This window comes from Phalaenopsis equestris, unplaced genomic scaffold (genome assembly GCF_001263595.1).
Source record: "Phalaenopsis equestris unplaced genomic scaffold, ASM126359v1 Scaffold000002, whole genome shotgun sequence".
Lineage (NCBI taxonomy): Eukaryota > Viridiplantae > Streptophyta > Magnoliopsida > Asparagales > Orchidaceae > Phalaenopsis > Phalaenopsis equestris.
In genome coordinates this window covers 46850023-46874293 of record NW_018164444.1, presented here as the reverse complement: position 1 = coordinate 46874293, position 24271 = coordinate 46850023, and the positions used below count along the sequence as shown (strand labels likewise).

Sequence of the window (24271 nt, the reverse complement as noted above, 5' to 3'; positions counted from 1 at the left end):
TTAGGTGGAGGAGAATGTCACGGACAAATAGTCCTACATCGGCTAGGTATAAGGCCGAAAAACAGTATTTAAGTCTTGGGCTGCCCACCACCCATAAGAGCTCTTTTGGGAGGTGACAAGCTGCTCGGATCTCCTAATTTGTGATTACAAATGACTAAGGTGGAGCCCTCTTTTTTCTATGTCTAGGATATTATTATGTTAGCCTCCTTTTTGATCCTAAATTTTTTGGTTCAAAAGAAACCCAGCCATATTTTTTTGTGATTTTTGAACTTTTTGGTCATGAAAGACTACAGTCTTGTAAAAAACAAGGGAAATGCGGTGTTAATTTATGGGAAGTAAGGAATTAAGATTACTGAATGGAAAATTCTAGAGTATTGAAGTGACCATGGAAATAACATCAAAGTGGTTTTTGTTTTCTTTTTTTTTGAAGGAGATTTTTAAGGGCAATTGAAAGAGGTACTTGATGACATTTAATAAGGATAATGAACCCTATAATTGACATTAACACCGTTCTAGAGCTCCTAAAAGGTGCTTTGAAAGTGGATTTAGGGTCTGTTTCGGGTAGATATAGCTTTTTGAAGAAGCAACTGTGAAGTTTTTGTAGAAGAAACTATGTTTCAAAAGGTTGTGGTGGTTATTATAAATTTATTTATTTTAAAAAAATTAAATCAGAGTTTTCTTGCAGTCACTAGACTTTAACAACTTAGATTGAAAAAAACAGCTTTCTAACACAAATTTCTAAAAAGTAACAAAAAATAATTATCCAAAAAAAATTGTGGTGGCGGTCTGAAAAGTAAAACAAGTAGAAAGCTGTCCCAAACAGACCCTTAGAGGGGAGATCGACGACATTCAGAAAGCGGTGTGTTGTAATCAGCTGTTGAACAATAAAATTGAGCTGTTTGGCGGTTGTCTCTAATCTAAACAATGAGGGGAACAATGAAACAATGCGATGCAAATATCGAGGAAGTTCTGAGCAAGATACACACACACCACTATCAGGACACACCTATATTTGAGCAAGATATAGAGACCACTTGCAAAAGGAATATGATATAATACTCTGAAGAGCATAAAATAGAGAACAAAATCTCTGCACACAATAACAATAGCCACAACTATGCCAAACAACAAAAAAACATATAAATAGTCTCCTGATAGAAAATACCTTAATTACAAATAAGGAAATAGGGAAAAAATTGGTTGAAATAAAAAATCGAGAGCAACCGAATTGCGGGAACAACAGATTCTAGTTATAGTCCCGTGGGTTCATGAGATCCATCTTATTCCGCTTGCATGATCTTACAGAAGCAGAAAATTTCAACATCATTCTCCCAACCAGGAGAGGATTTTGTTTTTAGGAAGCTTTTCAAATCGATCTACTACATTCATAACAAAGATAGTGTCTTACCGCGTCTAAGGCAACTCAACTATAAAATCTTTGCTCACGTTCATTCTATATAACTTTAAAACTCATATATCATTCCAAACTATGTCCTGATAGATTAAGTAGCCATATTTTATCCTCAGGTGTGGTTGGTATGAGTGCAATGATGGGTGCACTCTTGCTACCTGGTCCGATGGTTAAACTGTTTGAAGAGTGATTTTTACTTGATACTGCGGTGTTGTCTCTTCACCTTTGCGGCTAATGTTCGGACATCTTGTAATATCCAATATTATTATAACTGTACAACATTGTCAATGGATGGTTTCAATCTTCCAAAAAATGGAGCTATGGTGTTCTTTTTTGGGCTCTACTAGTTCATATATTTATATAAGCTGCTTAAACTCTGTAGTGTTCTCTTCTATTGAGAGATTTTTCTGGTGTAAGTGATGAAGTCTCATGAGCACGTTCTATATGTAATTTGCTGGCAGTCACTTGTGTTGCATCTCATTTTTTATCTTGAACCAAATATTATTTATCTTTTCTATGCTAAAGTCTTAAGAACGCATCATATCTGTAATGTGTTGACAAGTACTTGAGCTGAATCTCTCTTATTAGGTTGGACAAGGTAATGATTTTGTCATTTCCCTCACTTTGGTGTAAGCGCTTCAACTTCTACCACCGTAGAGGCACTCTTCCTTAACGTAATGACGACTAGCTTTATCCTTATATTAGGTGGATCGTCCTTATACTAAAAGATCTTATCTATTGCCTATAGTCATTCGATAAACTCATTTTGATCTATGCCACCATCAAAATCCGGTAAATCAACCTTCATTCCAAAATCGCCATCTCCCCCCCATACCCAATATCAAATTGATGTGGCATCGACTCTTCGTCACCCAAATTTTCTTGGTGGAAAGACTTTTTTTTCTCTTTTCCTCTAGGTGGTCGCTGATTCCCCCATATTGTCTTCTTTCAAAATCAACGAGCCTCCATTGTAATTGGAGGATTTTTCAACTGCATATCCTCCATGGTGATTTCTTGAGCACCTCATTGAGAGTTTCTCCTTAGTAACATGGCTTCTCGTTCTACCAATCAAAAAGTAGACTAAAAAGATGGTGCTATAGGGTTAGGGCTAGATGAATGATATGATGGTTTTTTTTTTAACGGAGAAATCTTAAAAATTTGAGGGTTTGTCGGTCTCTAATACTAAATTATATCGTTCAAGGGATTCTGGAAGGTGGTTTGGAAGTGTATTTAGAGCGGAGTTGGTTGTGAAATAGCACATGAATGATGATATAGCGGAAAACATAATTGAGCTATTCGACGGCTATCCCTACTAAAAATAGCAAGGGGGAGGACGAAATGACGTGGTATTGTTTTTGAGGGGGTTCCACCAACCTTTTCTGAGCAAAATATAGACACCACTCGCAAAAGAATAAAAAGTACAAAACTTCAGAGAGCATAAAACAAAACAAAATCTCCGTACACAATAACAATAGTCAAAAGTCTGCCAAACAACAAAAAAAAACACATATAAATTCTCCTATTAGGAAATACCCTTATTAGATATTATAAAGAAATAGAAAAAAAATGGTTGAAATAAAAAATTGGGAGCCTTAAGATTGCATGAATCGTAAATTTTGGTTTGGGAGTGATAATGGGTTAGCCTAAACAACAATAAGTAAACAAATATTATTACTGAAAAATTCAATCGGTGGTTACAACCAACATAAAAAAATGAAAAAATAACACACACTTCACTCAATTAGTTTTTTATCCCACAGGGAGGTGGTTGGTTGGTTGTTTGGAAGGTTGGATGGTGGGGCATTAGCAAGGGAGCGATGGTGGTAGCAGAGGGAACATAATTGAGCAGTTCGACAACTATCCCTACTAAAAATAGCAAGGGGGAGGACGAAATGACGTGGTATTGTTTTTGAGGGGGTTCCACCAACCTTTTCTGAGCAAAATATAGACACCACTCGCAACAGAATAAAAAGTACAATACTTCGGAGAGCATAAAACAAAACAAAATCTCCGTACACAATAACAATAGTCAAAAGTCTGCCAAACAACAAAAAAAAACACATATAAATTCTCCTATTAGGAAATACCCTTATTAGATATTATAAAGAAATAGAAAAAAAATGGTTGAAATAAAAAATTGGGAGCCTTAAGATTGCATGAATCGTAAATTTTGGTTTGGGAGTGATAATGGGTTAGCCTAAACAACAATAAGTAAACAAATATTATTACTGAAAAATTCAATCGGTGGTTACAACCAACATAAAGAAATGAAAAAATAACAGACACTTCACTCAATTAGTTTTTTATTCCCGGGGAGGTGGTCGGTTGGTTGTTTGGAAGGCTGGATGGTGGGGCAGTAGAAAGGGAGCGATGGTGGCAGCAAAGGGAAAGTGAGAAGCTGTCAGAGAAGTAAGAAGGCGGGCTGTTCTGGGCAGGGGCAGCTAGGACGAGGGGTTGGACAACAGTAAGGTGGCACGGGGAACGGTTTTGGGTGGCTATAACAAGAACGAAAGAACCAAGAAAGACTGTTATGGGCGATGACAACGAGGAGAATGATGACAGTAGATGCAGAATGCATGGAACTCCAGGACGACAAAAAGAATGCTGTCCCGATGATGCGACAACGTGAAGGATGACTGGATTGCGGGACAACAAAAGGAGGGTTGTCCCAAGGGTGCAATATAATGGAGTATTGCTAGACAGCTTGGAACCGCAAAATGAATAACAAAAGGCCTGTTGTCAGGGTGACATGTAGTGAGGAGGAATGCATGACAACAAAGTGAGAGGGATGTTGAGGAGTTGAGAAAAGGATAAATCACCACATCTGGGGTAAGATACAGCCGGAGCACCACTCGACCCTTGGAAGCTAATCACCACCTTGGAACGAGTTATAGCCAAAACAACACTCCCTTATGGATACAACAGTAAAAGGGAAAACGGAATGCTGGCGACGGTTCTAAACAGAAACACAAAAAAAAATTAAAAACCTAAAACGCATGAAGCAAATATATATGCTTTAGATTACTAGGATTGGGCCCACTCTTGAAGGGAGGCGCTAAACCAAAGAGGAAGAGCCGACCGACTCTCCCTTTGCTGGACCTGTCGATCCAAGCTTTGGATGTGGGTCACAAAAGTCCTGCGCGCATGCTTCCTGAGTCTAAAGCAAGAGACACTCCTACGTCAATCTCTCGAGGCTGGGGAGTTCGACCTCATCTGTCGAAGCTTTAGCCTCCTCATAGTAGGGTGTCAGGTCGACCACATTGAGGGCGGCGAAAATATTGTAAGCTCTGGGTGAATTAATCTTGTAGGCATCGTCATTTTAAAACACATCCTGATAGAATAGGTACCAATCTTTTTGCACAATTTGAGTTGGTGTTGCATATAGATGTAAATTCTCGCTAAGTAACTCTCGAGCCATTAAAACTTTAATTTGTTTCTCTCACTCATACTCGACTGAATGTATCTGATAAATAAGTATGTCGGGAAGAATCAACTCTGGAACGGAATCTATGACAAGTTAAACCACACTGAGGTATACAAGCTTCTTATTTTATGATGTGTCAAACCACTTTTAGGGGTAACCACCCAATATGTGAACTGTCAGTCAGGATATTTGGCAAGTCCGCCAATAAGGGTTGTCCCTTTTCAAATATTGTCATCTCAGATTCACTATCTTCTAAAAAAACCAGTGTTAATTCCGTTGGGTATCTCTCATGAGCTTAGCTTGAATCAATTTCTTCAACTGCTACTTGCTCAGTGAAATGTATCACTCTTATTTGGGCAATCAGATGCATTATGCCCAAAATCGTGGCATTTAATATATTTACTGGCTGGGACAGATTAGGGAATGCTGGTTGGCTTCATTGCTTCTCCACTCTAAACTATATTCTTTTTAATTGGAGTTAGCTTGAATATTCTCTTAGGTGTGCTCGAACTGCTTGATATTGAGATTGAACTTTGTCTGTGAGATGTGAGATGTGACGATCATCTGGTGATATTGTCTCTTCACTTTTGAAGCTAGTTTTTGAACATCCTTTCTATAAAGAATTGATAGGTGCTGACGCTTTATCTCTCGTTTCATATTCGACCAGGTCGTAATTTTACTCTTCCCTTGTTGAAGAATCTTCTAGTTCTTCAACAAAAAAGATGCACTCTTCTTTACTTTCTGACGACTAGTTTCATCATTTTGCTTGGTGGGATGTCCTTGTACTTAAAGGTACGTTCCACCGTCCATAGTCTTTTGATGAACTTATTCAGATCCATATGTCCGTCAAACTATGGCAAATCCATCTTTACTTTAAGATCTTGGATTCTCTGATATTTTTTGCCAAATCTTTGAGGTGGAAGTTCATCTCTAGAATCTACCTGCTGAAAGGGATTCACTGCGTCTTCTCGAAGACTGCAAGCCTTTATTGCAGTTGGAGAATTTTTCAAGAAAGTTCCTGGACATCTTTATCTGGATTTCTCATAGGTTCATCATTTCATTTTCCTTCAATCAAGTTTTTGACTGTTGTCTCTTTGGCGATATGACTAAGAGCCTGTTTGGGGCAACTCTTTTGGTGCGATGACGTTTTGAAAATGCACCCAGCTTGTTTGGATAATCTGCGTTTTGGCAGCTTATGCGTTTTTAAAACGCTGAAAAATAACGTTTCTACATCGCACCTATTTAGGTGCGGTGATAGCTTTCTGGCCGCGGTTTAGCTTTTCCAAAATATTAAAAATTTATAATAGCCACCGCACCTAGCTTATCAACAGATTATTTTTAGTCAGCTTATCAGTAGATTATTTAATAAGCTGCAGCTGCCCCAAACACACTCTAAGTGACACCAGAGGAGACCCAAATCACAATTTCATGAAAATATTATTGATGAAATTCAAAGGTTACAACGAAGACTCGTCAAAACAAAATAAAATACAATAAAACATAAAAGGGTCATCTTTGGACGAGGACGATGGTGGTGGATGACTACAGGGCGGCGAGTAGAAAGACTGGTTTGGGCGACATAGCAAGGTACAACAACGGTTGAGGTTGTGGGTGGTAGTCCAGGCAGTAGGTTGGAAGACTGTCGTGGGATTTGGGGGAGTGACAGTCACGGTCGAGTCTGTATTCACGGTCGAGTCTATATGGTTCCAGGATAGCAGTGGAGGTGGATAGGCTTGACAAGAAGGGGAAGGGAGGTGTTAAGCTGTCACGGGAAGTGCGGGAGTGGGGTTGTTGCAGGAGGAATGGTTGATGGGAGTCACAACAAGGAGACAATAGGGAACAATGTGTAGTAGTTTATGAGGCTGTAAGGGGTTGGAGAAGGTAGCTACAGGAGGGAAGGGAGACCTGTAGGGATTGCGGCTAAGAGCAGAAGCAGAAGTGATGCTGAGAAAATCGGGAGGGGAGATGGGCGACTTAGTGGAAAGGTAGATGCGGGTGGGACAACAACAGGGAAAGCCGGAAGGGGATGTGGCAGCTGGCGGGAAGAATAGTAGACAACATGAAGGAAAGGTGGAGGTGAAAGTTAGGGAAGGTAATCACCACCCGGGGAGAGGGATACTATGGGAGAACCATCATTTTCTGTCGGATACATCCAATCGAGGGGAAAATAGGTCGCCGACGGCTGTCCTCGGGTGGGACATTAACAGGGAAAGCTGGAAGGGGACGGCAGCTGGCGGGAAGAATAGTAGACAACATGAAGGAAAGGTGGAGGTGAAAGTTAGGGAAGTTAATCACCACCGGGGAGAGGGATACTAGAGAACCATCATTTTCTGTCGGATACATCCAATCGAGGGGAAAACAGGTCGCCGACGGCTGTCCTCACAAACTGAAATAAAAAATAATAAAAGCTAAACCCTAAGCATAAAAATACATATAAATAGAAGAGGAATGAGCAGGAAATGAAAACAGGAAGGGAGGGAAAAATCTTGCCTAAGGAAAGAGGGGGGAGGGGATCAGCCCCCTCTCTCAGCTGAACCAGTTTGGGCCAAACCAGTTTAGCTTTTGGAGGGAAACCCCAATGTCATTACATTTTCCAGGGGTTGAGGGAGCTTCAACCTCATTCGTCAAAGCTCCTGGATCCTCATGGTAAGACATTGTCTCTTGGTAGGTCGATCACGCCAATGCTGTCATTCCACAACACATTCTCACAACGCATTATAGAAGAATAGTAGCCATCCTCTTTTGGCACTTCCCGAGCTGGAGTTGCATATAGGGGTGGCTCCAACAATGCATCTCTCGAACCCTTACATTTGAAATTTTCTCCTTCGCGATGGGAGTAACAGGTATGTGAGGAGAAATCAATTATGGGATGAAATCTGTGACTGATTGTGCCACTCTCACTAGCTACCACTCAAGAGAGACATCTTTTGTGACAGTACTCAAACTCATTGAAGAATTTTCTTTCCTCTCAAGCTCTTAGGGCACATTTCAAAGCTAAGGTTCGTCGCTCCTGTCTGGACATCTGCTACCTTGTTGGGTTGAATCTAACAACTGAAATACTTCCCATAATATTCCAGGCATGGAACAAAAGGACTCCCCTTCGAACACAGACCTCCCTCAGTAGGGGCAACTCAGAAGGGGTCTAAAAATTTGAAATATCTGCATTTCCCTTATCTTTGACGACCCTGTATCGGATATCGGCTCCTCAAACTCATAACCCTTGTAGACATCCAAGGTCGGTTCTGTAGATGTTCCTCTCAAAGCCCGCAAAATGCTAGCTTGAGACACCATAATCTCATACAGTGCTAGACTATCTATTACCTCAGAGTTACTACCTTCTAAAGACATGACTGTTACCTCAGCTGGAATAACCCTTGAGGGAAAAACAGGACACCGACGACTGTCCTCACAAATTGAAATTAGAAAATAATAAATGCTAAAACCTAAGGTACGGGTAAATAGAAGAGGGGGGATTCTCACCTAATGAAAAGAGGGGAGAGGGAAGGGGCCGGTTTGATACCAGAGCTAACCCAAACAAAATAAACAAATAAATAGTATCACTAAAAAAACCAATATACTGTTACAACCAACGCATATAAATGAAAAAACAATAGACAACACTAAAATGGGTTTGTAACTCACAGGATAGGTGGTCTGTTGTCGGTTTGGAAGGCTGTATGATGGGGCTACAACAAGGAAGTTATGGTGGCAGCAATGGGAAGGTGAGAAACTGTCGGAACGATGAGAAGGTGGGTTGTTCTGGGAGGTGGCAATAAGGAAGGGGATGAACAATAGTAGGGCGATAATGGATGGTTTTGGGCGGCTGGAGGAATAGTAAAAATAGTTGGGAATGATTGTCTGGGCGGTGACAGCGAGGTGGAATGACGATGAGACTGACAAGGCCTGTGTGGGACTATGGGATAACAAAAGGAGGGTTGTCCCGGGGGCGCGACAACGTGGAGGATGGCCATACTGCTGGACAATAAAAGGAGGGCTGTTTCGGTGTGTAGTGATGTGAAGAAGAAATATTATATTTTTTATGGTCAATTTTATGCTTTATTTCATGATTATGATAATTTAATGCTTATGGAATGTGTTTTGGTTGTGTTACAGGTTCTAACCGCGCTTCAGGGAGCTAAAGAAGGCAAAATCGTCAAAAGAAGCATGACACCGTTACGCTAGGAAGTGACACGCCTGCATTGTCCCGCAGAGGAGGCAGCATTCCCGCACTGCGATGCAGCGAAAACTGACCGCCCTCTCTATGCAGAGAGCATTGTGGACCGAAGCAGTGACGCCCTACGCTAGGAGCAACACATGCACCACTTTCTAGATCCTTGGGTGCGCTTGCGCCCTTGTTGCACCAGAGTGGGTGGCACAGGAGTGCACCCACGTCCAGATCCATAGTTTAATGATTTAGAAGAATTTCATATAGGATTTGGTGCCCTAACTATAGAAGAATTTGTAATGAAGCCAAGAATCACTTTTGGCTGTGGAGGCTCTTCTCTAAGCTTATGAAAGTCTTCTCTTTTGTGTGCCCTAGGGTTTTCTCTTTAGATTTTCTTGGGAGAAAGCTTTAGGGTTTCTCTATGAGAGTTTGAAGAGGGATAGACTTGAGTACTTGTACGTGGGAGATTCTTAAAGAGTGTTCATTGTAAGGCGTGGATCACAATGTACTTCGAGGAGATATCAACTCTGGGTTGAGTTTTTGTAGCTATTTATATTGTTTGTTTTTTTGAATTTAATGAATTTTTTCATGTTTTCTTCTATCATGTATAGTAGTTAAGTTATTTTCATGCTCATGTGATTACGACATTGTGTTTGAATCGATGTTTTCTCCATGTGTTTTGCTACGTTATGTGTGCTTTATTTGGTTCATGTTGATATGTTAATATTTTGATCGTGATTTGCTTCTAATCTGACCGATTAGAAAGTTAAAATACCTTATGGTGTAGGACTTCTAACTGTTATCTAAAAGAATAAGTATATTAATGTATATCACATAGTGCAATAAATATATTGTAGGAGATTGCAAACAAGATAAGTTACTTGTGGATACTTGGGAAACCTTGTATGGTTAAGCCCTCTTAACTGTAATACGGGTTTCCAATGCTTATTATGACCTAGACACAGGCTAAGGAGGATTTGTCCATGGTTGCCAACCACAATGTGGAGATCTCCTAGGAAAATTTCCAAGATTCACGTAATCTAATTTACGGGAGTATGATTTTCATTACCTCTGAAAACTTAAAAACTTTATTCTGCTTTCTATCCTCTTAAGATTTTAGAAACTTTTAACCTTTTGCAAATTTGAAACACCTCAAACTAAACTTAGGGTTTTGTAAACTAGAACTTCACCAGTTAGGAAAATTGACTAGTTTCCTTATGAGATCGACACAGACTCTAATTTTATATATTACTTATGTGACACGTATACTTATGCGAGTACCGACTGCTTTGCAGTAGTTTTGGGCATCATGCAACAACGTGGAGGATGGCTTAACAACAAGGAATTGTAGGAAGAACAACAGAAGGACTGCTGTCGGGGCAAGCTGCATCGAGGAGGAATGCGTGGGAACGAGTCGGGATGGATGCGAAGAAGTTAGGGAAGGATAAGCGAGATACATCAAGAGCACCACTTGACCCTTAGAAGCTTATGGCGCACAACCACTTCTAATTAATGAGTCTTGCAGTGTCGGACGCGGACGTTGCCCCAACACATGTTAGACACTGCATAAAAGTACCTGATTTAACTAATATTAAAAAAGCGAGGATACACGCATGACACACAAAATACACCCGTGTCGTAAATTAATGAATTCAAATTTATGAAAAATATTCATATGATTAATTAAAAAATATATTTTTTATTTAAAATTTAATAAAAATTTAAATACATATCAATCAATTTTTATATATTTACGTATCTAACATCTAAATTTCAATTTTTACATATATATGTCGCCTTATGTGTATATGAAAATGTGTATTTCACTTTTTAAAATTTGAAAATGGTGATATATTAGGTGTGATATGATTTGGGCGACATAAAAGAAAAATCAAAATTTAGCTGCTATATGTAAATAGATAAGAATTCGATGCCAAAGTAGTTAATGATCATTTTATTTCTTTTATTGAATAATTGATTAAGAGGACTTAAATCTTGATGTAATTCAGAATAATATATGCTTACTTTAATACATTTTGATTATTTTTAAATATAATTTAATTTATTTTTAAAGATAAAAATTAAAATCTATAAAAATTGTATAAAATAAACCTAGAAATAAAAATTTAAATGATAATGTTATTAAATTTCTTATTATATATATATATAGTTTTTATAATAAGAGCGTGATCGACTCTTATCTGTCACTTACATCTTCAATGATAGACATATTCGTCATGTGTCACGTCTGTGTCGCTGTGTCCGTGTCGTGTTCCTGTGTCTGTTTTCATGCAACATAGTTGGAAATTAATAACCACCTTCGAACATGATACAATCAGAGCACCCCTCTCGTTTGGATACAATCCTAGAAGGGAAACAGGGGATGCCAGCGATTTTCCTGAATAAAAACATAACAAAAACTGGGAAACTAAAAGATAGGAGGCAAATATATATACCCTAGATAATTTGTCAAATCTAAGAAAAGCCGATTGACTCTCCCTTGGTCTAGACCGGTCGGTCCAGGCCCTTGAAAGCGGGTCAGGGGAAGTCCCTCTTGCGACATCAATTAATTATGTCGGGATCGTGGGATCCATCTTATTCTGTGATTCTGCAGGATCTTGCAGAAGCAAAAAAGCTCTCGCGTTAGACGATCTGTCAAGCATGCATAAGATTTTGGTGAAATTTTTGGTGAAAACCACTTATACGATTGATTTATGAGGTGGAAGTAATGTTTATGCCCATTTAGGGTATATCATTTGTAGGAGTGGCAAGCCAACTATATCTTATTACGAAGGTCTAGTAAAGAAACAAATTTTTTACAATGCTTTTATGGTTACCAATGTTTTTTATAATTAGAACATATATTGGATCCTTGTTTATTCTATAGGCTTTACTAGTGTTTTTTTCTTCATTGTTTTTGAACATATGAACATGGATCTAGAGAGATTCTAACCCATCTTAGCTGAGTTTCAGTGGAGATTTTCATATTATGGAGGGCATAAACGTGCTCAATGGGTCTTTAGAGAGTAGCATTGTTAGGAAAGCCCAATTCATGGACTTTACTATAACATACTTGTCAATGGAGAATGCCACACTAAAGCGCAAATGTTTCCATGGAGCCATAGTTCATAGCGCATAGCACGGCGCACACCATTTTAAAGATGACACAAAATATTACAAAAATTATGAAAAAAATATTAAATTGAAAGATAAAATATCATGATAATATAATAACATAATATTAAAATTCAAGCACTCAACACATCAATTATTTAAAATTTAAATTTATTATAATTTTTTTTGCAGGTTTAATGTTTTCATGAGAGATTAAATTAGACATTGAAAAATTTACCATCATCATTATAAGTAAAAAAAAACCTCATTTTCATCACAATATCATTATTATCTTTTAAAGTATAATCTTTTTCATCATCCTAATAGGCAAGCGGAGCTCCCGAGCGAATTTATTTCACAATTGTTCATTGTTGGTTCTCATGAGGGGACTTTTACCTATCTTGGTTTTGGTATTAATAGATTTATGCCTTATATTTATTAATTTTGTGAAATTTACATATATACCACGCAGTCCTTATATATTTATGTATTCATCATATGAAGTTTAATATTTACATATATAACATTAACACTTTATTTCATAATTATATCAAAACATTTTCATGAAAAGTTATATTTTACTTTAAAAAATTAGCATTTGTGATATTTTTGATCTGATGTTAAAACTTTGAGTGATAAGTAAAAAATAATGTTTAGGTGTTAGATATGTGAATACATAAGAATTGTGTTATTCTTACATAAATCTCTTTTTATTTCATATTAAATATTAAAAAACAAAATATCATACGCCATCACCCTTGCACGTCTCAAATAGATAATTTTGATGTGCAATATCGCACCATATAAATGACACCAAGAATGCGCCAAAGCCATGTGCGCTGACAAGTACCATTTTGTGTCATTGACATGTACACACCATAGTCTAATTAGTTTGTTTACTGCATCATCCTTGAATGGAAAGAACTTTTGAGTCATGCAATCTTGCTACCACTTGACCACCATGCTTGTGGTAAGAAATATTGATTAAGAAAAGTTTCCTAGCCGAGTCTCAATAGACATGCTCAATCATTTTTAATTCCAAGTTTTTTGAAGCATTTCTAATCGAGCCAAAAACAATTTGAACCTCTTGAGCAACTCATGTCCTCTGGTTCAGTGATTGCATCTGTTTTACCTCTTAGAATGCCAATTGCATATCAGGACCATTGTCGAGGTATCTTTTTCTCATGGTCTCTATGAAATTCTAGCTCTCCATGTTGCCTTTCTTAGTTCTCCATGTTTTGTGATGGATGGGCGCATTCATGGGTTAAGTATTTAAGTTCATGTTTCATTGTAACATTATTCCTGATTATATTCAAAATTTTCTTTTTATTACAATTAACATACTGTATCTTGTAACGTAATTTTTGGATTGAAATGTTCATTTATTTTTATTTATGAAACTTTTTTTTTTCATGAAATTTTATTTTAGTCTTTCGGCTTAGATTCCTTTTAAGTGAACTTAGATTGCTGTTATACGTAATACGTGTGGAAGTTATGCATTCTGATTTCCAGTTAGAATCTCTCTGTTTTCTGGTCCATTCTTAATGTTTAGTTTCCAGATGCTCGTAAGATTTTATCAATTTTTCTTAAGCCTGGTTTATTCATCATAAAGGAGCTCATTCTTATTATGAAAACCTTGGATTTTGAAGCAAAAGATTTTAATGTCTTATCAGTCTAGGCTAGTAGTTCTTACCAGAGCTATATTGTTCTGTTTATTTTGATAGTTATGCATTGGACGTGAATGTAGAGAGGGCAGAAGATGTTTTAACGCACAAGAAATTGTTGTTACAGGCACATGACCCAGCTAATTGGCCAGTTTTTGAAGTTAGAATTGTTCAGGTATGAACTAAGATGCAGTTTGTTTTTTGTTGTTAACCTCGTAGTGCGTCTTTTCACTTCTGTACTTTCTCCTTGTACTATTGCTTGCTCCTATCATACTTTGATTTTTAACAAAAAGAACTCTGAATCCATTTGGTATATCCAAATTGTTGAAGATGGCGCTAAAATATGCTAGATTGTTCTTTATGGGTTCATGTTTTTTACATGGAGAGATCCTTCTTTATAAGCTAAACTACAATGGGCTTACCTGAAATCACAATGCAAAACATGATTTAAGTAGCTGCTTTCATAATTTAGTACTTATTTTTCTGAATCAGGAATTTTATTCTGCAGATGCCTAGGGGTGATTCCGCTGGCTGTAATTCACTTACTGAAGGAGATACTTAGTAAGCTATTTGCTTGAATGAAGTTTTACCTTCCATTGATTGTACATGCTATCCTTATTTCTAATTTCTATGCTTTTGGGTTTTATGTTTGAAGTTAGACATGCTCATAATAAACGAGAAATATGAATGCTGAAGTTAGTTTTATGGTATTATGTGAATTTCATAATTGCTTTTCCTTTTTGGCCCAAGTTGTTTTCAGGAGAAATAAATGTATATTTTTTAAGTTATGAAACATCTGGTTGAATCTCTGATAAATTTAATTGATTTCCTCTATGATGTATTCTAGTTATGGACAATATTTCACATACCTGTGACAGCTGAAGCAACATTTCTCTTTATTTTTATCAATTACCAATTTTGTTCCGTAGCGCAATTTATTGCTATCTTTGCGTATTCGAGATTTGGTGTGTTTGTTGAATGCGTTAACCTCACTTTAATTGTTCTCTTCTCATTCTATTTTTACAAGTATCCGATACATTACCTTACTGCTATTGCAGCATTCATCCTCCCCCAACATTTGGTTCATCCACAAATTTAGAGGGCCTTGCTCTAGCAGCCAGCGGCGACTATATTAAAGATGAAGACAGTGTTTCAAACGCCATTTTGCCATTTACTAAGTCAGTTTCTTTACTATTCTACTCATATTATTGACTAATTGCAGATAGCTATGTATTATGCACTTCTCAAAATGTCACACATGATATTACCCTACAGCTCATTGTATTACATTGGTTTTTTGAGAACATTTCTCAAGAAAAATTGCTTTGATTTAGATGTTTTTTTAAAGTTAAATGCATTAACTAGATAATTATATTAGTACATCAAGGACATTTACCAATAAATATCAAAACAAAAAGACAATATAACTAGACAGAAAAAGATATAAAGAGTTCATTTGGATCATTTAGTTTGAAGCCTTGTCAAAATAGAATAACCTTCTTTTTTTTATTTTTTTAATTTCTACTATTTCTGATGTAAAAAACGTAAGTTTTTTATCCACCGGAGAATTGGCACTCTAAATGCTAGAATCAAAATCAGAAATATGTTGCGATAAATATTCACCATTTGAATTATATAACATTAAAAACAAGAAAACAAAAGGGAATAGTTGATTAAACTAAATACTCTACCTACTCTCACTAAATATTTGTTTAGAAACTATTCACACACTTCCTTGTTGGAGAGGGTCTTTATTTCAATCAAGATGTAACTATTCCGTGGGAATGGAATGAAGCCTGGCAAGTCATTCCTTTTGGGGGGTTTAAAAATGAAGCAAAAGTACTTCTCAAGCAAAAGTACTTCTCAGTTCAAAAAAAAAAAAAAAGTTCAAAGCTGATCCTCAACACTTGATTCTTCTCTGGTTGCAAAAGGACTGCTTGAAAGCCCTTGCCCTTCTCCTTCCCACATTCGAAAACAGTCTGATTCCTTTGTTCACAAGCCTGCTCAAGCATCCCTACCACTTCTTAATCACGAGTTTCACGAAACAATCACGAGATTGCTGCAGACAAAGCCTCCAAAACCCTTTTCGTACCCTTCGTTGGAAAAGCAGTGAAGGTATCACTTCCCACAAAGACTTCTGAAACTTCATCTCCTGTTTTGCCCCTCATGACCAAAATCCTTACTATATAGTCACGATTAGGGCTAGTCGTGGAGGCAACTATAGGATCGCGACGCATGAAGATTTCCAAAACTCCTCTCTCGTTCACACTTGGTTCAGCCTCAGAAATCCAACCCTTCCTAGAAAAGCAACGTCAGGATCTCTGCGTACTGGAACTTTCGAAACTTGATTTTCTTTCTATATCACATGTCGAAATCAAAACTCCTTCCTGTGCCCTTCGATAGATGAAAAATGATGGGATCACTGCGTTCTACTTCGTCTTCCTCGACCATAGAGAATCACATGCAGAATCGTTTTCCTTGTGATCACTTCCCTTATATTTTTGTGATGCAAGACCCTCGCTTGCACCACTCCTTTGCAATCTTCACTTAACCCAAATACCTATTATTTTCTTTAAATTTCCCTTTACCTCATTTCATACTTGCTCATATCTTCAAAATAATTCTATAATAAGACCATGAATTTTTCGTTCTCTTAAAAACCATCCATTTTCTTTATATTTGTGTGTTGCAGGAGCCCCCTTGCTTGCACCACTCCTTTGCAACCTTCACTTAACCCAAAATACCTATTATTTTCATTAAATTTCCCTTTGCCTCATTTCATGCGTGCTCATTTCTTCGAAATATGTTCCTTTGTTTCACAAACCCAAAATCGCTAGAAATGCTTCTCTACTTATTATATATATTTACTACTTGTTTCGAGATATGTTCCTTTGTTAAACTTCTTCTCTACTTTCTGCGGCTTGCGACTTGTTCTTCTTCATCCTGATAAGCGCCGGCTTCTTTTGCGGCCCCTGTCCTCGCTCGCAGGGCGCGAGCTTTCCTTTGGCTCGAACGAATCACCCACTGCTCGACTTCCCTTTGGGCATTTGCTCTTTCTCTACTTTCACTTTGCTGTCCCACAGCCCCACCCCCACAGCCCCACCTCCCTCTTTTGGGATGGCTTCAGACAGATCGTATGTTGCTGCCCTTGCGAGTGTTAACGCCTCAGGTATACCTAAATCACCATCTTTTCCTTCTTCATTTGAGTGGGCAGAAGACATCAAGAAGCATGGTAGGAAAAATGGAAAGTCTGCCATCTGTTTTACAGAAGACGATGATATTCAACTTGCTTTCTCCTGTTGTCTGAATTTGGTTGAAAAATTTCTATATGGTCATCCCAAAATGGAGCCCATTCGTAAAGAATTTGAACTTATGTACATTGTTGGAGAGTGAAAAATTAGACTATTAGATGGGAGACACGTTCTTATTCAAATTAACAATGAAGAAGATTACATATGCTTATTTGTTAGAAGGATAATCTGGATTGATAGCAGAGCAATGAAGATTCTGAAATGATATGTGGATTTTGACCCACAGACGAAACCTCCAATCATTCCGATTTGGATTCGCCTCCTTGGTCTGAAATTTTATTATTTTTTTCAAAAAGTATTGTACTCTATTACTCCAGCTTATGGAAAACCACTCAAGACGGACATTCCTACTTTTAATCTTTCCCGTCCATCTGAAGACTGAAGTTAGAGTACTTGTTGAAAGAGACGTTACTTCACCCGCTTCTGAGGAAATTTGGTTGGACATACAACACCATGAATATTGGCAGAAGGTAGAGATTTAGCCTTTTCCGTCGTATTGCTCGAACTGTCGTATGTTCGACCACTCTAATTCTCAATGTCATCATCTACAACCCCACCCAGATCAAAAAAGCAAAGTGCTTCGCTAGAGGCTGTGATTCCATCTCATCCCGATCAGCACCAAGTTTTTGACACTATTGATCATCAGAAGGATACCCCGAAAGACGTCAATATCTCCGTAGGCAATATGACAACCATTCAGTCTCTAGTTGTAACTCTCCAGTCTTTAGAACCTCCTATCGTGTGGGAGAGGGAGATTCTTCAGACTCCGTCTGCCATAGAACCTATCGCCGATAATATAGGTAGAAATACTTCTACTGTTTCACCACCGCCTCATCAGGTCCAGAAAAATGTTAATGTTACTCAAGCTTATGGGGATCATGATGTGCAACGACCTACATCTGTCCGACCACCTTTAGAATCTACTGATCAGATGAGTCAATCATCGGATGAAGAATGACAAATCTACACATCCAGGAGGGAGAAGAAGAATGAAGATTTACTCGAGTTCAGGAATCTAATGGATGATACTTTGATTACTACGGACAATGGTACTCACCTTACAAATTTGTTAACCGGCTCACTTCCTAGAACTCGAGGCAGGAAAACTAAAGTGAGACGTCCCTAATACTTTTGTGCCCTTTTGTGACTTTTTGGTTTTTTTGCCTTTATGTATCTTTACTTTATTTGGATTTTGTGTGTGTTGTATTGTATGAGTTGGATTTTCTTTTATACCCTCTCATACAACCTCTCTGTATCTTTTCCGTATTAATGTATTTGCCCTTAGGGTTTTTTAAAAAGTAATAAAAAGGGGGGAGAGAGGAGCGAGGGGAGAGTGAGAGAATTGTATGGGAAGTTGGGCTCACATTATTTGTATTTAGGTAAATTGGAAACCATGTGTCTTATAGACTGGTGAATTAGAAGGTCTCTTTGAATCGCAGTGTCTCACGTGAGGGTGAGATTTCCCGATGCAGCCCCTCAAGTGAGGGTGACATCACTGTCGAAATTTCTGGTGATCTTGGAATTGCAAATGACCTAAAATACTAATTGGGCTTAATAATGTGATAAATAAAAAATCTAGCCATTCAGTAAAATTTTAAATTAATCATTATTATGAGTACATGGGTTAAAAATTTTATTGTTAGATTGATCTTATTATAACATTTAGAGTGTAATCCATGAGCTCTTGCATTATTGACCACTTTTAAAATTTCTGGTGATCTTGGAATTGCAAATGACCTAAAATACTAATTGGGCTTAATAATGTGATAAATAAAAAATCTAGCCATTCAGTAAAATTTTAAATTAATCATTAAATTTAAAAATCCTGAATTTGGTGTAATTAAAGATTTGCATGAAAATTCTAAATAATTAACGAGAAAATAAGATTTTGACGTGAAGATTAAAAAGGCGAATGAATAAGATGCTTTGACTAACTGCTAAGTTTTAAAATTTTTTTTTTGCCACTAGACTTAGAACTTTTTTGTAAGTGAACAAAACACAATATTTAAAAAGTTTAAAAGTGAAAATTTGCATGAATCGATTATTAATTGAAATAAGGTAAGTTTATACACTTTAAAGTCTTGTATGTGCTATAATGTGTGCAATCATATCTTATGATTAGTCCAGCGTGCTATCATATTTTGAAGAGCATAAAACTCTAGATAATCAATTGTTTTAACAAATAGCTTAAAAATGTTATTTTTTATGCAAATAGTTAATATTTTGAAAATCAATCAATCAAGTAACCTTGTCTATAAGACGATTGTAGGTCCCGCTTAAATAATTCGATCCTTGATAATGGAGTTAACCCAAACTACGATGCAAGACGACAATTATTATTATTGAATTTAGAATGAGGATACAGTGTAGACTGAAAACAAAGGAAAAATAACCTTTCAAAATAGAAAGGTGTAGAAAGGATTGCAAACAAACAACAACAAGACAAACATTCCTGATGAGGAGGAACTTTGTTGTGGTGGGGCAAGGCAAATGAACCCGGTTAGGGCCAGAGAGGTGTCAGGCCGTTGTAAAGGTGTCGAACTGAAGCTGGAGGAGGAGAAGTCGTCGTTGGCTGGAATCTGGAGTGGCTGTTGATTGCGGCTTGCAGGGAAGCTGCACGGAGGAGGTGCGGCGGCTGGAGGAAGAGGGGCAACAAACATGATGGCTCGAGAGGCAGTTGGAAGAGTTGTAAAACGCAACCGTAGCTCCCGTCTACAGGTAGATCGGTGCCGAGTTGCAGGAAGGCAGGGGGAGCTCCCCGATTTGCTAATGGCTATCGATGGTTGCTGTGACCTGCTGGAAGAGCAGGGACGACAGTCTGTTGGTGGTTGAGGGGCTGTGACAGTCTGTTGGAAGGATATGGGAGGAGGTGTAGGGCCTGTTGGTGGCTGAAGGGTTACAATAGCCTACTGGGAGGATCGGGGAGGTGGTGCAGTTGCCTGATGTAGGGTTGGGAAGCAGGTTGATAGCGGTAAGAAGGATGGAAGAATAGATAAATATCTCAACGTGGTCGAGCTATAACCGGAGCATCATTCAGACCCTTGGAGTCGGTCACTGATGCACGGTTTTGTGGTGCATTGCAAATGCCTTTCAATATTACAATACACACACGATAACACAAATAGTAAATATGCAGTTCATTTAAAAAAAAAAAATTCAATATAAATAATTTTATCTTTTAAAATTTTTAATCTGTCAAACTTTAATAATAATGTAAATATACATATCGCTTAAGTAATAAAGGACTCTAATGGAGTCCTAAATATCGATCCTACAGGGAGTTGAAAATTCTTATAATTATAATGCAAAACGCAATTTTCAAACTACAAAACTTAAGTGAACAAAACAAATCTAAAGTAAATTTACTGTATGCTAAATGAAATACAGTTAAAAGAACTAAGTTAACTAAACTATTTTAATACACTAATCTCTAAACTTCAAAGCTAAATTTACTAAAATTAAACAAAATTTTGTAACGAAAAGTTCAAATTTAAGAAAACATTTTTCCCCTTTACAATGAGTTTATGAATTGTGAAGTAATTAATATGCTGAAATGCTCCATTTGATTCCAAATTTCTTCTTTTTTGCTACTTTTTGCTCAAATTGCCTAAAATTGATATAACTGCATTAAAACATAAAAATCTCTTCTTTAAAGTGCAATACACCAAATTTAATTATAAAATGAATACATAAAATTGCACATTATTTTGGTGTATTAATATCCCCATACTTAAATGTTATTTGTCCTCAAGTGACTCTTTTACTACATAAAAATATGACTTATGAGAGAGATTAACTTATAAACTTTTATATTTCAATTTAATAAATATAATAGTATAATTTAAGAAAAATTTTTAACAACTTAGGCTAAAACTACAAGTATAAGAACACCTAGTAATCATGTCTAAGATTTCTGAATTTCCATTCATTTCATGAATAATTATAATTTATCATATTAGAGATACTTAGAATATCCATATGAAAAAGAATTTCATAAAAATTTTATTAGTAATGATGCTAATACTCAGATACAAGTTTATAAACTGTATAAACTTCTATAATTTAGTTTAATAATTCGGTATAAGCTTAGATACAATAATGATGATAAAAATATGACTTATGACAAAGATTAATTTATAAACTTTTATAATTTGGTTTAATAAATATAATAGTATAACTTAAAAAAAACTTTTAACAACTTTGGTTAAAACTACAAGTATAAGAATACATAGTAATCAAGTCTAAGATTTTTGAATCTCCATTCATTTCAAGAATAATTATAATTTGTTATATCAAAGATATTTAGAGTATCCGTATGAAAAAGAATTTCATGAAAACCTTTTTAGTAATAATGCTAATATTCAGATACAAGTTTAGAAAATGTAATTAAGTCTTTTTTTTCCTCAAGTTGATTTAAATGAAACCAATTTTCAATTAGACATCTCCTCAAGCTTCTCCTCACTTATATATATATATATATATATATATTGAAAGTCCAATGGCTAATATATTAAATAAAAAAAAGGGTATATAGATTTTGTGGAATGTCCCAAACATGGCACCCTGCCCACATAAAAACCATCAAATCAAATGGTTTCAAAAAAAAGAAAATACAACAAAATACATAAGAGATCTAAATAAAAAACTAAAAAGTGTCAACATTAGAGTATCAGACAGCTGTAGAGCGACCCGATTTTGCTTTGACTCTGCCTCTAACTCTAGGAAAGGAGCCAGCTAATAAATTGGTCAGATGAGTGTCATTGCCAGTAGTAACCATTGTATCATCCAATAGATTCCCTAGCTCGAGTCGTCCTCTGTTATTTTTCTTTCTCCTTGTATAGACCTGTCATTCCTCATCCGAAGATTGGCACTCCTGATCAGCATAATGGTTTGAAGAGTGTAGGAGTGTGTCGAACATGTGTAGGTTGTTGAACATTAAAAGCAACTACTTGTTGTACCAGCTGATCTTCTATTGGGTCGAATGAGCACTCTCGTATGTCTGGACATGTAAGTGGGTCTTTTTCTTCAATAACAGCAAGTGGTATCAGCACATTTTGATCTGTATGTATAGTAAGGTGTTCTTAATCTGGAACTGTGATGTTGGAAAGTTGGAAAGAGGGAAAGAGGATCAGATTGGACCTTCTCAGCAATGATGGTAGATGACTGATCTTTAGCGACATTCGACCTTAGATGAAGATGCAAACGATAACAAATAGTAAAACTGTAACCAGACATACTACAATGAGAGCAATAAGGAGGATGTGGTTCTATCTCAACCTTTTGCCAATACCCGTTGTGAATAGTGCTAATCCATATTTTATCCGGAGCTAGTTGAGTGATATCTCTCTCAACTAACACAGAAGCTACAGAGGGTCTGATGACAGCAAGCGTAGGACTATTCAACTTGAGAGACTTATCGTAAGCAGTTGCTAAAGAGTAGATGATTTCCATGTTAAACAGATGTAATTTTAACCTTCGGAACTTTATCCAAACTGGAATGATGGGGGATTCCGCTTTTGGATCAAAACTGACAGTCAACTTCAGAATTTTCATAAAACGATTGTCGAGCTTGATAATTTTTTGAGAGAAAATACGAGTATAATCGACATCGTGAGATAGCTGAATAAGTATATGTCGACTATCTAGCAGATCAATGTTCCAACTGCCCAATAGTTTCATAGCATCAAATTCTTTCATAATGATCTCCAGTTTTGGAAGCCCATAAAGGAATTTCCCCACTAGAGCAAAACGCCAAGAGGATGCTAGAGTACCCGTTTCAACCTCAATGAGAATAAGTGCAAGCTTCCCATTATTTTTTCCAAGCTTTTTAATAAAAGTGTGATCATCGCCACCTTCGATAGCCTTGTGGTACGATTGTGGAACATTGCAGGACTTGCCGATAGCAAAAGCAGACACTGAACTAGGAGGGGCACGAGCAGGGAACGAGCAGGAAATAGGCAAGTCGCCGGCAAGGGCATTTGCATAGGAACAGAGCGTCGAGGCCATCTCCCTCACAAGGGAGGAAGCTGTTGGCGCTGTCGGGCTCAGTTCGTTTGGAGCAAAGCTGCGCAGAAGAGGAAATTGTTGCTTACTATCGCAACATGACCGCAAGACCCGCGCGAGCGACACGAAGACGACGGGAAGCAGAAGGAGCAAAGTGGCTCCCAGAAGCAGACGACGGAAGCAGAGGACGTTCGTTGTTGTCTACGAGTGCGAAATCAACGTCGTCGAAGCTCGCGAAAGAGAAGACGAAGCTCGACGAACCGCAATCGGGAGCAGCTCGACAAAGCTTTTTAAAAACAGAGTGAAAAATGTCGTAGCAGAGGCTAGGGTTCGTCGTTAGGCGAAAACATTCAAGTGAGAATTACTATATTTGGATAATCTTTAATAATTTTGAATTTCACTATCCTCTTCTTAAAGTCTCCCTTATTTTTATAAATTCATATTAGTTTTGAAAATTTTTCATAAAATTTCATTCTTTTCTTCTTATATGAAACTCTAAGATTCATAATACTTCAAAAATACCATTGCTTTTACTTTAAATAGAAAAAAACATAGTCTTATTCTTTTATACTAAATATCTTAAGTCTAGAATTGACATTTATTATTAAATATGTTTGATTAAATTTACCATAATATTTATAAACAAAAATATAATCATTTAAAATTAAATTTGATATCCAAGGTCATGTTAAATTAATTTTAAAAAATATAGTTAATTGATGATTAATAATGTTTAGTTTATTTTTTTATAGACATTTTTATTTCCCTCAAACTTAGATATTTAAATAATAAGTAAAACATGTATAAAAATTTGTAGGTGAAAGAAAACAATAAATGCATAAAAATAAAACTAACCTGTAGAGGGTTCTGAATATGAAACTTGGCTCCGACATATTGCAGGTACTAATTTAAAAAGTACAGGCTTTAAATCATTAAATGAAACATAATATATGAAAGATTTTACTAAGAAAAGATAAATTAAAGACATAAACAGTAAATTAAAGCTAATACCAATGTCGAAATAAAAATCTATAGTTTACAACTACATATACAAACAAGTTCAATAGGTTCATAATTAAAACATATAAATTGTTCCAATCATACCATCAATAAAACAAAACAAACAACAACAAATAAAAACAAATAAAACCCAATAAATTTTTACTCTTTATCTTCCTC

The 24271-nt window shown here is 36.7% G+C and overlaps 1 protein-coding gene across 1 annotated transcript in view; it reads left to right on the top strand.

Annotated features, from left to right (window-relative positions):
* Positions 1 to 24271, top strand: part of LOC110031080 (serine/threonine-protein kinase STY8-like) — a 67490-nt gene that overhangs the window by 13510 nt on the left and 29709 nt on the right. The window contains exons 2-4 of the mRNA XM_020734124.1: positions 13839 to 13953; positions 14287 to 14339; positions 14837 to 14956. Of these exons, the coding sequence (XP_020589783.1) occupies positions 13839 to 13953; positions 14287 to 14339; positions 14837 to 14956 (288 nt within the window). The remainder of the gene's footprint in view (positions 1 to 13838; positions 13954 to 14286; positions 14340 to 14836; positions 14957 to 24271) is intronic.